This window comes from Nyctereutes procyonoides, unplaced genomic scaffold, assembly GCF_905146905.1.
Source record: "Nyctereutes procyonoides isolate TBG_1078 unplaced genomic scaffold, NYPRO_anot_genome, whole genome shotgun sequence".
Taxonomy (NCBI): Eukaryota; Metazoa; Chordata; class Mammalia; order Carnivora; family Canidae; genus Nyctereutes; species Nyctereutes procyonoides.
The window spans coordinates 51,761,575-51,778,130 of NW_026575135.1; the positions used below are offsets into that span (position 1 = coordinate 51,761,575).

At 41.9% G+C, this 16,556-nt stretch overlaps 1 protein-coding gene across 2 annotated transcripts; it reads left to right on the forward strand.

Moving 5' to 3' along the window:
• Window positions 1-9,255: 9,255 nt before the first annotated feature.
• CDKN2AIPNL (CDKN2A interacting protein N-terminal like) lies at window positions 9,256-16,480 on the forward strand. Of its 2 annotated transcripts, XM_055302739.1 has the most exons (3): window positions 9,256-9,522; window positions 10,970-11,069; window positions 16,112-16,480. In XM_055302739.1, exons 1-3 carry the CDS (start codon window positions 9,284-9,286, stop codon window positions 16,121-16,123), a joined length of 351 nt encoding a protein of 116 aa, XP_055158714.1. In that variant the 5' UTR covers window positions 9,256-9,283; the 3' UTR covers window positions 16,124-16,480. The 2 variants fall into 2 exon arrangements, with proteins under 2 accessions (XP_055158714.1, XP_055158715.1); XM_055302740.1 differs by lacking the exon at window positions 10,970-11,069.
• Window positions 16,481-16,556: the final 76 nt, after the last annotated feature.

A 16,556-nucleotide genomic window follows, 5' to 3' on the forward strand; every position in this document is an offset into this window, starting at 1 on the left:
CACAGTTGGTTAAGCATCCAACTCTTGGTTTCAGCTCAGGTCATGACTCTGATCTCAGGGTCTTGAGATGGATCCCTGAGTCAGGCTCTGAGCTCAGCACAGAATCTGCTTAAGAATGTCTCCTCGGGCAGCCTGGGTGGCTCAGTGGTTTAGCGCTGCCTTCAGCCCAGGGCGTGATCCTGGGGACCCAGGATGTGATCCTGGGGACCCAGGATTGAGTCCCACGTTGGGCTCCCTGCATGGAGCTTCCTGTGTCTCTGCCTGTGTCTCTGCCTCTCTCTCTGTCTCTCATGAATAAATAAAATCTTTTTAAAAAAAGAATGTCTCTCCCTGCGCACCTGGGTGGCTCAGTGGTTGAACATCTACCTTTGGCTCAGGTCATGATCCCGGAGTCCTGGGGTGAAGTCCCACATCAGGCTCCCCAGAGGGAGTCAGCTTCTCCCTCTGCCTATGTCCCTGCCTTTCTCTCTGTGTCTCTCATGAATAAATCAATAAAATAGCTAAAAAGAAAAAAAAAGAATGTTTCTCCCTCTCTCTTTGCCTCTCACCATCTCTGTTTGTGTTCTCTCTCCCTCTCTCAAATACATAAATGAATCTTAACAAAAAAAAATTAAAAACTATAAGAGACTACCTTATACAATTTTTAAAAAAAGACTATTTGAAAGTGAGAGAGTGAGGGGGAGGGGCAGAAGGAGAAGGAAAAGCAGACTCTCCACTGAGCAGGGAGCCCCACTTAGGCTCTATCTCAGATCCTGAGATCATAACCTGAGCCAAAGGCAGATGCCCTACCAACTGAGGCACTCAGGCGCCCCAACCGTATACAATTTAATGCAAATAAATTTTAAAACCTGTAAAAAATGTACAATTTTATCAGAAAACTAAAAATAGAAAACCAAAACTGACATATCTGCATAAAATAGTCTGTTAAAATAATTTGAATAAACCATTATGCATAGATACATGCAGATATAATATTGTATAAAATACAATAAATAATTTTAATAAACAATGTCAAAATAATTGCTTACCCACTCCCTCCCAGAAAACCCCCAAACACCAGGACCATTGTTTTATAGGTAAACTCTACAAGTCTACTAACCTTTAAAGAACAGATGATTCAATGATTTTTAAAATGCTCCATAATCTAGGAAAGAATAAAGACTTAACAGTTTCTTTTCATAAAGTAAATAGAAGTATATCCAAACCAAAATTAATAAGAATAAAGACAAAAATAAGATAATATCATTTATAAATATCAGTGCAAAAATTCTACATAGAATTTTAGCAAGTAGAATCCAAGAGCACATTGGAAGAAAAAAATTGTGGCCAAATGGAGTTTATTCTAGAAATGGAAATGAAGTTCAATATTAGAAAATCTACCAATGTAAATCATCATAAATCATCATATTAATAGTTCTAAATATAAAATTATATGATTGTGTTTGTAGGTACTGACAATGCTTTTGATAAAATTAAATATTCTTGATTAAAAACAAGACATTCAGTGAAATGGAAACCAATGGGTACTCCCTCAAAACGAAGCAGTATTGTTTTTTCATACCAGAAAAGCAACAATTTACTTAACAGGGATATACTAGAGACTCAAATATTTAGGATATGTTAGACATAAAAACCAATGCAATGTAGACACAAGAAATAAATTTGTGGTAAAAGAAACAGAAGAGAAACATTCTAGATCTTTTTCTAGAGTATCTTCTAGAATTCTCTTAAGATTTTCAGGGTCACAATCAAAAGAACTGATGAGGAAATTTCTAGAAGATAAACTGAGGAGATGGAAGAAAAGATGAACAGAAGAGGGCAGGGGAGAGGGAGAGAGAAACTTGCAGACTCCTTGCCAAAGGCAGAGCTGGTTATGGGCTTTGATTCCACACTCCTGAGATCACAATCTGAGCTGAAACCAAGAGTCTGACACTTAAGCAAGTACACCAATCAAGTGCCCCCTGAATTACTGTTTTATGCAGATTGTGAAATAATAAATGTTTATTTTTCTTAACTCATTAGGTTTGGGGGAAACTTATGTAGGCATATAAGTACTAGAGGACAAAATAATGTCATTTTCAGATTGGCAAAGTGAGCTTGTCTCCAGCAGATCTGTACTAAAGGAAATACTAACAAAATTTTTCAGGTCGAAGAAAAACGATACCATATGGAAGGTAAGAGATAGGGGAAAAATGAAGGACAAATAAAGTAGTAAATATGTGTATTAATCAAGTGTTTCATCAGGTTTCATTTTTAATTTTTATTATTTTTTAAAGATTTTATTTATTTATTTACTCATGAGAGACACACACAGAGAGAGGCAAAGACACAGGCAGAGGGAGAAGCAGGCTCCATGCCAGGAGCCCGATGTGGGACTCGATCCAGGAACCCCAGGATCATGCCCTGGGCTGGAGGCAGGCACTAAACCTCTGAGCCACCTGGCCTGCCCCTCATCAGGTTTTAAAATACACAACAAGGGATCCCTGGGTGGCTCAGGGGTTTAGCGCCTGCTTTCAGCCCAGGGCATGATCCTGGAGTCCCAGAATTGAGTCCCAGGATCGAGTCCCACCTCGGGCTCCTGGCATGGACCCTGCCTCTCTCTCTCTCTCTCTGTCTCTAATGAATAAATAAAATATTTTTAAAAAAATACACAAGAAGACCTAAATAAATGGAGAGATCTACCATATTTATGGATTACAAGATTCGATATTATTAAGTGTTAATTTTCTCTAAATTGATCTATAGATTCAATACACCCTCAATTAAAAACCTAGCAGCCAGGGATGCCTGGGTGGCTCAGCGGTTTGGCGCCTGCCTTTGGCCTGGGGTGCGATCCTGGAGCCCTGGGATCAAGTCCCGTGTCGGGCTCCCGGTGTGGAGCCTGCTTTTCTCTCTGTCTGGGTCTCTGCCTCTCTCTCTATGTCTATCATGAATAAATAAATAAAATCTAAAACAACAACAACAACAACAAAAAAAACAACAAAAAACAACAATAGAGGGACGGCTGGGTGGCTCAGTGGTTGAGCATCTGCCTTCAGTTCAGGGCATGATCCTGGAGTTACGAATTGAGTCCTGCATCGGGCTCCCGGAATGGAGCCTGCTTCTTCCTCTGCCTATGTCTCTGCCTCTCTCTTTCTGTGTCTCTTATGAATAAATAAATAAAATATTTTTTTTAAATTTAAAAATTAAAAAAAAAAACATTAGAAAAGGTTTCCTAACTTCTGAGTCACAATAATCAAGACAGTATAGTATTGGTAAAAAGATAGACACATAGATCAATGACACAGAATAGAGAGTCCAAAAATAGACATACACAAATATGGTTAATTGATTCTTGACAAGGATATCAAGGTAATTGAATGGAAAAAAGATAGTCTTTTCAAAAAATTCTACTGGACCAATTACCTGACCATATGAAAAAAAAAAAAAAAAAGGAGAAGGAAGAGGAGGAGAAGGAGAAGAATCTCAACCTCTGTTGACAGACAATTCTTAAAATTCTCAGTGGGTCTCCTGTATCTGCACATCTTTAGATTTAGATACTAATTGCTCTTTTGTTGCAGACTGTCTTCTTAAGGATGTTTGTCCATTAAACAGCTCAGAGATAGTGTCCACCTTCAGAGTAAAAGGCAAGTTTGTTTACTGTCCAGATTAAAAAGGTAATGTATTGTTCTGGGCCAAAGGTTGGACAGGTTAGCTTGTAGTGCATTATAAAAAGACTGCTGTTCCCTAAGCTTAGGGTTTCTCAGCTGTGATGCAAACCTACTGTGTGTACCTCCTGTACTTCATCCACCTGACCCTTCAGCATAGCTTCTCTGGGACTTGTGGACAAGGGGAACCAACATAAGCCTGAGGCCCATGCTGCTCCCTATGCTATGAGTCATAAAGTTCTTTGTCTCTATCTAGGAGGCTTTCGTCTTTTGCTAGCAGCCATTGAAACTGTGGCATGGATCTTATTAACTTGCCAGTAGAGTAAAATCTTATATCCTTTACCCCTCCTGACAACCCATACCTTGCATCATATACAAAAATTAACTTGAAATGAATCATACAACTAAATGTAAAATCTAAAACTTCCAGAAGAAAACAGAAAATCTTTACATCATTGGGTTAGGCAAAGGTTTCTTAGACCAAAAATCATGATTCAGGGGCACCTGGGTGATTCAGTTGGTTAAGCATGTGCCTTTGGCTCAGGTCATGATCTTGGGGTCCTGGGATCAAGCCCCACATTGGGCTCCCTATTCTGTGGAAAGTCTGTTTCTCCCTCTCCCTCTGCCTACTGCTCTCCCTGCTTGTGCTCTCTCTCTCTCTCTCTCTGTGTCAAATAAATAAAATCTTAAAAAAAAAAAAAAGCATGACTTGGAAAAAATAAGTTGTATTTCATCAAAATTTAAAACTTTTGCTCTTTTGGGATGCCTGTATCGCTCAATGGTTGAGCTTCTGCCTTTGGCTCAGAGCGTGATCCTGGAGTCCCAGAATTGAGTCCCACATTGGGTTCCCTGCATAGAGCCTGCTTCTCCCTCTGCCTATGTCTCTTCTTCTCTCTCTCTCTGTGTCTCATGAATAAATAAATAAAATCTTAAAAAAATAAAAATAAAACATTTGCTCTTCAAAAGACAGGATTTTTAGGGCAGCAAAACTATTGTGTATGTTACTATAATGGTGGAAGCATGTCATTATACATTCATCAAAATGCATAGAATGTACAACTCCAAGAGTGAACTCTAATGTAAACTATATGGACTTCAGATGATAATGATGTTCCAATGTAACAAACGTACCACTCTGGTGCTAGCTATTGACAGCTGTGGGGGTCTGGAGAGAGAGGAGGGAAGGGGGAGATGGAACTGCATTTTCTGCTCAATTTTGCTATAAACTTATAACTGCTCTAAAAAATAACATCTGGGTCTTTTTTTATTTTTAATGGCAAGAAATCTAAATAGACATTTCTCCAAAGAAGATATACAAATGGCCAATAACCACATGAAAGATGCTCAACATCATTAGTTCTTAGGGAGATACAAAACCACAATGAAATACAACTCTGTACCCACTAAAATGACTATAATCAAAAAAAGGGAAAATAGTAATCGATGGCAAGGATGTGGAGAAATTGGAATCCTTATACAGTGCTGGTGAGTATGTAGAATGGTGCAGACACTGTGGCAAACAATCTGTTAGCTCTTCAAAAGATTAAACATAGACCAAGCAATTCACTATATATCCAAGAAAATTGAAAACGTATGTCCACACAAAAATGTATACATGAATGTTCATAGAAGCATTATTCATAATAGCCACAATGTAGAAACAAACCCAGATGTCCATCAAATGATGAATAGATAAACAGAATGAGTCTTATCCATATAATGGAGTGTTTTTCAACCATAAAAAGGAATGAAGAACTGACACACACTACAACATGGATGAACACTGGAAACATGTAAGTGAAAGAGCTAGTCACAAAAGACCACATACTACATGATTTCATTTATGTTACACATCTACGATAGGAAAACCATAGAGACAAAAAGTAGGTTAATGGTTGCCGGGTGTTGATGGGAATGGGGAGTAATTTCTAATGGTATGGCGTTTCTCTTGGGTTTTATATTCAGCTTGTTTTGATAGTTGCACAAATCTGTGAATATACTAAAACCATTGAATTAAATACTTTAAATGGGTGAGGTTTATGGGATGTGAATTACATTCCAATAACAAGAAAAAAAAAAGATGAAGTAGGCGGGCGTCTGGGTGGCTCAGTTGGCTAACTGTCTGACTCTTGATTTTGGCTCAGGTCATGATTTCCGGGTCATGAAACTGAGGCCCATGTGGAGGCTCTGAGGGGAGTCGGCTCAAGATTCTCTCTCTATCCCTCTGCCCTTCCCCCTCCCCTACTCTTACATGCTCTCTCTCTAAAATAAATAAATCTTAAAAACAAAAAGATGAGGCAGGAAAATTGATCCTTGTCTATGTAAGTACTCCATTTTGAGGAAATTTGAATCATAAACAAGTTAGAAATAATTACCCATGGGGCACCTGAGTGCCTCAGTCAGTTAAGCATCTGCCTTTGGCTCAGGTCATAATTTCAGGGTCCTGGGATCAAGCTCCATATTGGGCTCCCTCCTCAGCAGGCCCCTGGTACTGGGCCTGCTTCTCTCTCTCTCGCTCTGCCTGCCTGTATGTGAGTTCTCTCTCTCTGTGTCAAAAAAAAAAATTTTTTTTTAAAGAAATAATAACCTGGGCAGTAATTGGACTTGCCACAGGGTCATATAAAATGTTAATACTAACATTTTTAGACAACTTCAGATTTTGAAAGAATAATGTAACAATATATTATTTTTTAAAAATATTTCATTTATTTATTCATGAGAATGAGAGAGGCAGAGGCAGAGGGAGAAGCAGGTTCCCCGCAGAGCAGGGAGCCCCAAGCAGGACTCAAGCCCTGGACCATGGAATCATGATCTGAGCTGAAGGCAGATGTTTGACTGAGTCACCTAGGTGCTCAATATATTATTTTTAATAATACCTATTTGTGCACTTTTGGGTTCTTATAACTTGCATGCATGTTTGAATATATTAGTATGTAGGTATATAGACATATATGCATATGTTCCATCATTATCAAAATGATGCTAAATACGTTATTTGCTGGGTGACCCCTTAGCTTTTCCCACCTCAGTGGCCAAGTTAGCTGTGTAGCTATAGTTGTTGATAACAAAGCCTAGGTTCCTATTTTAGGGCCAGCTTCTCAACTGTACATCAGATGATTAAGAATTTGGTTCACAGAAGCCTGATCAATGTTTTTCTTTTCTTTTTTTTTTTTTTAAGATTTTACTTATTTATTCATGACAGACACACACAGAGAGAGAGAGGCAGAGACACCGACAGAGGAAGAAGCAGGCTCCATGCAGGGAGTCTGATGTGGGACTTGATCCCGGGTCTCCAGGATCACACTCTGGGCCAAAGGCGGTGCTAAACCGCTGGGCAACCAGGGCTGCCCTCTTTTTCTTTCTTTCTTATTTTTTTTTTTTTTAAGATTTTATTTATTTATTCAGGAGAGACACAGAGAGAGAGGCAGAGACATAGGCAGAGGGAGAAGCAAGCTCCTCTCAGGGAGCCTGATGCAGGACTCTATCCCAGGACCCTGGGATGACACCCTGAGCCGAAGCCAGATGCTCAACTACTGAGCTGCTCAGGCGTCCCAATCAATGTTTTTCAAAGTCTGGTCAGTGGCAGATGGAATCAGTTACCTGGAACCTTGATTCTGAGCATCCAGTGATAGGCTTGAGAATCTGCTATTTCAACAAGTCCCTTAGGGAATATGATCTGCACTCAGTTTTTAGAGCCCCAGCTGTGGGCACCTATTCCTGATTGCTGTGGAGAAGCTAAGATTGTCTTTGGTTTCAAGGTCCTGTTCACATTCTTCCTGCTTGCCAGGGTGAGAGTGGTATGCCTCCCTATTGTTAACCATAATGGGACTTTGCTGAGACTGGTACTGGGCCTGCAGGCACAGTCTCCTCATTACACCACCTGGTATTTCCATTTTGGATGGGGTTTCTGCCTGCTGGGGTCCTGACATCCTATCAGGAGATGCAGAAGCAGCAGACAGCACAGTTGGCTCTGCCCTTGACCCCTACTCACAATGTATTACACTGGAGCCCTGGATTGTGGACTCTAGGCCTAGCTCTATAACTTTTTAAAAAAATATTTATTTATTTATTCATGAGAGACACAGAGAGATAGGCAGAGGGGAGGAGCAGGCTCCATGCAGGGAGCCCAACGGGGAAGTCTGGGAAGTCGATCCCAGGTCTCCAGGATCACGCCCTGGGCGTGAAGGCAGGTGCTAAACCATGGAGCCACCGGGGCTGTCCCCCCGGGCTCTATATCTTGCCCCACAAGTGATGAGGGATGAATGGGCATCCTCTTACTTTAATCTCTCAACTATCTCTCAATGGGGGATCAAATGATTTCCCAAATATTGTACTTGAATGCTTCCAGGGATGGGAAATTCACCATTTATAAGTAAGCTCTTTAGTCCATAGATCTGCTACCTGACCCTTGAACAGGCAGCAGAATTATGCTAGTTCACCTGCTCATCTCTTGTGAACATATCTATTCTGACTCTTTCCAACATCTTTTGGAAACAGAGGTGTCATTGCTCTGGTTAACGTCCTTCAGAGGCTCCCATTCCTCTTAGGATCTAGACTACAGCCCCTACCATGGCCTAGTATCCTTGCTGATCTTTGCAGTCTCATCTCCTCCACTCTAGGACCCTGTCATACAGATTCTGGCATTCTCTTCCTAGGCCAGTCTGTGTCTTCCCATGGCCCAAGTCTCTTTAGTGGTTAACTTCTATTTTTTTTTTAAATTTATTTATTCATGAGAGACACACAGATAGAGGCAGAGACAGAGGCAGAGGGAGAGCTTCCTAGCCCGAAGCAGGACTCGATCCCAGAACCCTGGGATCACGACCCGAGCCAAAGGCAGATGCTCAACCATTGAGCCACCCCAGTGCCCCTATGTGGTTAACTTTTGTTCATCCCTCCACCCTCCAGCATCATTTCCCTGATCCCCAAGTCTGAATCAGGTCCCTTGCTTATTCATGCCAACACTCTGGGCCTCCCCTTACTAACATCTGCCATCGCTGAAATTCTTCACTCAAGCAATTCACTGTCTCCCCCAGTAGAAGCAAAGTTCATTGCGGTAGGGATCTGAGCTTGCTCTCTTGCATTCCCAGCATCTAGCAAAGAGGCCTGGCAGGTATTCAGTTGGAAGGATGGCTCGCTCCAGCGGGGCGGGCCACCACCTGAAAGGGTGTCTAGACCTCTGGGAATTCATCAAAGACAGACCCCCGAGCAAGCAAGCTACCCGTATAAGCCCTCCGAGCTGAGGGCATCCGTATGCGGGCCGGGTGCCCGGGGAGCCACCAGGGCAAGGGCACAGCACAACTCTGGCTGGCACCTGGCTGCCACCTGGCTGCCACGTGGGAGAGGGGCACTCCGTCTTTGCGCCGCGGGACCTCAGTTTCCCTACCGGTTCCCCGCAGGGTCGACTGAGAACCTGCCTGCCTCTACCGCAGAAGCTGCACGCAGGCGCCACAGGCGCCGCAGGCTGGGGAGGTCTGAGCGGGCAGGAGCCGGCGAGGCCGCCCGTCCCGCGGAGGGCGCTCCAGGCCGGTCCTCCGGAGCAGTCGCGCGCCGCCGGGGTCCCTCTAGCGGCGCGGAGGCGGCGCGGTGCGAGTCGGGAAGGCGGCGGGCGGGTGCGGCCCTCGGCGGCGGCGGGCGCCATGGTGGGTGGCGAGGCAGCCGCCGCGGTAGAGGAGCTCGTTTCGGGGGTGCGGCAGGCTGCGGACTTCGCCGAGCAGTTCCGCGCCTACTCGGAGAGCGAGAAGCAATGGAAGGCTCGCATGGAATTCATCCTGCGCCACTTGCCCGACTACCGCGACCCTCCCGATGGCGGTGGCCGCCTGGACCAGCTGCTGTCCCTCTCCATGGTGTGGGCCAACCACCTCTTCCTGGGTTGCAGGTGCGAACCCCTGCGGGAGGGCTGACCCCGTCCTCCCCTAGGGCTGGCTGCCTGCTGCCCAGGGCTGACCCCGCCCCCAGCCTCCAGCCGCACCGGCCCGGCCGAGGGCAATTCGGGCAGATTCGCGTGCTCTTTGGAAAGACGATTAACCTCCGAGCCTCAGTTCCCGCCTTTGGAAAATGAGTTGTGATGGCTACAATATTGAGTTAAAAAAAAAAAAAAAAAAAAGCACCTAGTACAGGCTGCTGTTTAGCAAGAGCTCAATTTATGGTGGGCACTAAAATGCCATTGTTATTTGTAGTATTTTTAGCTTAGACCATCACCTTTGTGAACTCCATTGTAAGTGTCTTCGCTCCTTCCTCCCACGTGGCAGACGTGCAGAGACAGAAACCGAGATTCCTTCCATGTCCATACGGAGAAGCTGAGAGAGAAGGTCTTCTGGCAGGATTGTGGATTTTACCATTTATGGCAGCATGTAATTTGTGGCCTTTGGCTTTTTCTCCCCACTCCCCAGTCTGCTGGACTCTTACTAAGAGCCAGCCTTTGCCTCTCTGCTTTTCCTGTTATGAAAATAACAGATGCCTTCAAAGTACTGTTTCTGAGAGTGCCCCCTCAAATGAAGGTGTCAAATCTTGAGGCTCCCACAATCTTCTGTTTGAGTGTCCCGGAATTGTGTTAGGATAATAAGATGATTTGTCTTCGTCCTCATTTCTCTGCCCCTTATGACTGGCTGACTCTAGTCACGTGCTCCCTCCAACTCTTGGCCACTTGGTTTTGTTGTCAGATGTTGGCATTAATAGAACAGGATTTGGAGAAGCAGTGCCAAAGGCCTTCTCTATTTTTCTGGGTGCCCCTGGGAAATCATAGTTAATGGGTTCCAAGATTGGACAAAATGAAGAAATGATGTTGTTTACATTAGACCAAAATTCCGTGTTTAAAAAATAAAAAATTTTGGCCTTCATACCGTATCCACTAATATGTACTGCCAGATGTATAGTTACCTGTATTTTTGTAAATCTTTTTTGTTTTGTAAATCTTGAAACACCTGCTCTATTGGCATTCCTACAGTCACTTCTGAATCCACAAGCCAGAAAAATGGTTTCCAACCTGCTGCTGAACATGTGGCCGTTTCCCCTGTAGTATCGCATCAGAACTCTGAGAGTTGGAATAGCTGCAATTTCTTGTTAGCCCACAGAGACAAGTAATTCCTCCAGGGTTTTTGATTTTTTTTTTTTTAAAGATTTTATTTATTCATGAGAGACACACACACAGAGCGAGGGAGAGACACAGGCAGAGGGAGAAGCAGGCTCCATGCAGGGAGCCCGATGTGGGACTGGATCCTGGAATTCTGGGATCATGCCCTGAGCCAAAGGCATATGCTCAACCACTGAGCCACCCAGGCATCCCTCCTCCAAGGTTTTTTATCTAACTACTTTTTATTGTGCAGTTACAACAAAGACCTTTTAGACAAAGTGATGGAAATGGCTGATGGGATTGAAGTAGAAGACCTGCCACAGTTTACTACCCGAAGTGAATTAATGAAGAAGGTAAACAGGATTTCTAAGTGCATTTGAAATGATATAGAGTTAATGGCCTCTGCTTTTATGTTGATGTGTTAGAGCATATTGTTTACTGCTCAAGGATCTAAGTCCTTTTATTAAATTTAAAAAAAAATTTCCTGAAGTATAATTGATATACAATATTCTATTCATTTCAGATGTACATTATAGCGTTTTTATACATTACAAAATAATCTCTACTTATTGTCTAGTTACCCATCTGTCACCATACAAAGCTGTTACAGTATTACTGACTGGATCCTCTGCTATACATCTCCTCATGACTTGATTTATTTTGATTGGAAGTTTGTAGGTCTTAATCTCCTTCACCTCTGTGCCCCGCCCCCCCCAATCTAGTAACCAACAGTTTCCTGTATCTATGAATTTGTTTTGTTTGTTCATTTGGGGTGTTTTTTGTTTTTTAGATTCCACATGTAAGTGAAATCATACAGTATTTCTCTTCATTGGTCTTCATTTAGCGTAATGCACTCGAGACCCACCCATATTGTTGTAAATATCAAGATCTTTCATTGCCAAGTTGTATTCCATTATATATACATATGTATAACAGCACATTTTCTTTATCCATTCATTTATCTGTGGACACTTAGGTGCCTTTTCACTTTTATTTCTCTGTAAATGGTATAAACCTTTTCATAGCTAGATAACTAAATTATACATTGTTAGTGGAGTAATAGATAAATTCAGCCTCTAAGTTTCCTTTATGAACATTGTTTTGAGCTTTTTGCTTAATTTTTAATTTGTGGTGAGAGTGCTACAGTTTCCACTTACTAAAAAATCTTGTTGGTAACATTAATTCATCTTTACCCCAATGGGTAAGGGCCTAATAAGACTTGTTTGGCCCATCTGACTTGCTGATGGGAATGTAGATGGAATAATGCCCACATACAGCTGTTCCCTGTCCTGTAGGACTTAGTCTGATCTGAGATTGAGGACTTTACATGGTGAGTTTATTGCCTGTGGAGCCTTGTATCTGGGTTCTGGTGCTAGAGCATTGGAGAGTGTGGTAGAAAGCAGCTCAGATGATGGGCTGGGCATCCCAATGGCTTTTCAAAATCCCCTAAGACCTGCTTTTTTTTTTTTTTTTAAGATTTTTATTTTAGAGCAAGCATGAGCAATAGGGGGGCAGGGAGGGCAGAGAAAGAGGGAGATGAGTCTCCAACAGACTCCCTATTCAGTGCAGAGCCAGATGGAGGGCTCCGATCCAGGACCCTGAGATCAAGACCTGAGCCAAAGTCTGACACTTAACCGACTGAGCCACCCAGGTACCCCTAGACATGTTTTTTCTCATTTGCCTGGGCCTTTTCAGGCAGAATTAATTGCTTCCTCTCCCCCAAAGTTTGTTTCTTTTGCACACTACCTAGGCCTGTTTTGAAAGGTTGTAAGCTTCTCGAGGGAAGAGATGGTGCCTAAAGTTTTAATCATGTCTCCAAAACCTAGTGTAGACTTATCTAAGAGCAGCTCAGAAAATGCTTACAAAATTGACCAGAACAAGAGAGTGAAAGGCTGCAGGCCCCTGTTTTATTTCTGTCCTCAGAAACATAGGTAAATCCTTTCCTCACTCCTGTTGGGTCTTGTTTAGGTAGGGTGTATAAAGAGGTTCCCTTCTGTATGGATATCAAGGAACTAATCAAAGCCTTAGCTTCCCAGAAAGTACTTCAGTCTCAAATAGTACACCCCACTTGATTTCAGATAGTTTTGCTAAAGAAAGTACTATTTAAAATCTGGATTTGGGGGATGCCTGGGTGGCTCAGTGGTTGAGTGTCTGCCTTTGGCTCAGGGCGTGATCCCGGAGTCCTGGGATTGAGTCCCACATCGGGCTCCTCCTGGGGAGCCTGCTTCTCCCTCTGCTTATGTCTTTGCCTCTCTTTCTGTATCTCTCATGAATAAGTAAAATATTAAAAAAAATAAAAATAAAAATCTGGATTTGGGGTCAGGAATTGGAAGTTTGTGACTCTTTGGGTTGTCTCATGTAATACTTTAAAAAAATATCTGGGCAGTCCATCAGTGTCCCATAGTGGTGAGGTTCCTTAGGGCTCCGTCACCACTAGATAGTTGCTGGCTACCTGAGTGCACCCCACAGGGAGGGGTAGGCAGGAGAAGAATGAGCTTTTACTTCCTAACTGCTTGTGGCAGATTCTTTGCTTTTTACTTCCAAGAGGTATTTTGACCTCCTTAAAACTTTTTTCTTTTTTTAAAGATTTTATTTATTTATTCATGAGAGACATAGAGAAAGAGGCAGAGACATAGGCAAAGGGAGGAGAAGCAGGCTCCATGTAGGAAACCCGATGCAGGACTCCATCCCCAGGACTCCGGGATCATACCCTGAGCTGAAGGCAGATGCTCAACCGCTGAGCCACCCAGGCATTCCCAAAACTTGTTTTTTCAAATCATTTTTTTTGTTGTACTTCTCCTTTTTAAAGATTTTATTTGAGAGAGAGAGAAAATGACTGGCAGGGAGGGCCAGAGGGAGAGAGAGAGAGAGACAGATTCCCCCCTGAGCAAGGAGCCCAATGTGGGGCTTGATCCAAAGACCCTGGGATCATGACCTGAGCCAAAGGCAGACACCTAATCGACTGAGCCACCCAGGCACCCCTGTACTTCTGTCTTGTAAATAGCTGTAGTCTTTCTAGTTATGCTGGAATATTAGAGATCAGAACCCTTCATGATGTTTGAATCGCAGACCAGGGGAGACTAAGACTTTGTAATTGATAGGCATGTCCATAGACCAATGTGAAGAAAATATATGTATGAATGTTGGGCCAGGGTGTTTCTCTAATCTGTTAATTGTAAATTAATTTTGTAACTTTGCCAGTTTTTAAGACTCTCCTAGATTTCTAGATGCTTCAGTCCTGAGAAGGAATCTTCTGACGCATGTGCCATGACAGACTTGTGTGGTGTGGAAGGCTGTCCCTTCTCCATTGAAGGCCACCCTGGGAGGCCACTGGAAAGACTCATGGGAACTTCCCAGCAGTTCTTTTGTTTCTTGCCTGAAGTTTCTGCATGTAATAGAGGCTGGCGAACATTAAGCAACATTGCCAGCCCTCATACCAAGAAAAAAGAAAAAAGAAAAAAGGAAAAAAACCTTGATAGTGAGCCATGCACCTGAAAGTGTCTGTCGTAGTTCTGCCTGGAATAGATCCCCAGCTCTAAAATTAGTTTAGGTGGGTCTTAATGCTAGCTAGCAAGTAGAAATGAGTCACCTGGTATCGTTAGTATCTTGAGACTGGACAGTGAAGGTAACTTAGGACATAATTTCTTCCAAGTAAGATTAAAAAAAAGTGTGTGTATATATATATATATATATATATATATATATATATATATATATATATATATATATATTCTGTAGTTTTGAGGCAAGTAAATCTTTGTAGTCTATCCAACTCTTATTTTTTTGATCTGAGAAAAGAAATGAGCATTGTTCTCTGACAGGTGGTATTTATCAAACAGTTGCAGTGTATGACTTTTCTATGGATTCAAATTCATTGAGCAAACAATCTCCGTTATCTATCTCAGTCATCCCTAGACACCTACGAGGAGCCTTTGTGGTGGACCAGCTTTACCCACTAGCAAACAGTAACAGCAGCAGCTCGCTTAGGAAGGGTGTCATTACTAGGACTGTCAGAGTTAATATTTCCAAGCCATTGTCTTAAGGAGAAAAGGAGGAATGATTAACTAGAAAGCTATCATTATTGGCTCACAGAAAGAATTTGTTAACTTACTTTCTTGGCCTATTTTTCCTGAGAACATTTTTATCCAACAAGAAAAATGGCAGTATGGAAAGTGACTGAATATGAAATATGAATGAGAAGGTAGGAAAACAAGCATACTTGCATTTCAAGAAGTTCTTTTCTGTGCACTGTGTCCAGTCTTGGCAAGGTCTAAGGTAATGGAATAGCCACTCCCTTGGTGAAAGATGATGTGATTTTAAGGCGGCAGTATTTTGAGTATTAAAACAAATACAGCCTGTCAGATTAGTGGAGCTACCTTTTCCCTTTATCCACTAGAAAGAGAAAAAGCTAGAAAAGCTGTATCTGACCCCATATGCAGTCTGTTACCTGGTGCCCAGGATGAGTAAGTCACATGCCAACACCTTGTGTCAAAGACCATACTTGGAGCAGCCAAAGCTGTGGCAGCTTCTGTGCTGCTGTAGTCTTGGTCTGTCCTATGGGAAATCTGTAAGATGTCTTAGGGGATTTTCTTTTCCTTTGGAGTAATGATGGTTTCCTTAGGTGATACTGCATTCTCTTAAAAGGGGAAAGACATTTTACATTTTTTTTTCCTGAGGAATTTTGCTTTTTCATTGCTCAAAAAGACTGGGGTGACAGGCTTAGCTAGGAAATAGGTCATACCTTGAAAACTCTGATTACTAAAAAGACTCTCAGATTGATTCACTTCCACTGCTAAATGTTAAGGAAATCCATTCAAATACAAGGTGACAGCCAACCATGATTTCTTCACACCCAGCTTAGAAGTTGTCTAAAGCCAAGTTTAAATTTACCAAAGGTGCTAGAGAGCACCCAGAAAGAATATATCTGTTTCAGTTCGCCACTATTTGAAGACATGCGTTTACAGTTTCTAATAGTGTGAAATCCAGAAATACATAACCTTCACATCTCCTAAATATCCTGAGTCAGTGTGAAATCTTGTGAATTACTACCTGGATTCAACTGATTTTAATTTAGAACAGTAAGTGTTTGTGTGATTCTGCTTTTAGAACCCTTCACTGAAGAGCATGCCATGAAGAAAGTTAAATTTTAGGTATTTCTGTTATCACTTTAAATTGTGAACATTTATAGATCACAGGTGTCAAGACAAAAATTAGGCTCTAGCTTCCAAATGGATAGTATGTTCAATGTTTTGAATTTTCTGTATGTAATAAAATGATTTCTGAGTTTATTTTCCATCTGAGTAGTACATAAATATTATATCACTGCTGTGTTTTAATTTATAAATTTGATTTGCTGGACTACATGGCAAAATAACCTTTTCTCTTTTTTCCCCAGCATCAAAGTTAAGGCAGAAGATTCATCACATTTTTCAACATCAGCTACAGGCTCAGGAAGGAGGCGGGGATGAATGTGACATTGACCACAGGAGCTCTCATAAGATCCCTGATATTTCCAGCATGTAGGAAAAAGGCAGTTGGAATGACAATCTTGTCTAGATTGTAGTTTTAAAAGGTCTCATGCTTCCAGTAGCTATCATTGTAAAAGTGTGCATGGATATTTATGTATTTATAAATCATGCCCTTTTTAAAAAATTTTTTGAATGTCAAACTTTTTGTTAAAAATGCCTATTTTTTTATGTTGTAATAACTGCAGGGAATGAATTTTATAATTTGGATTTTTTTAATAATATATCTTCAAGTCTGATTCTGTTTTATGGTCTTTTTCCCCTTGCACTGAGGCAAACCGGCTCTTATTATATTCCTTTCTGAAGTTTATCCCA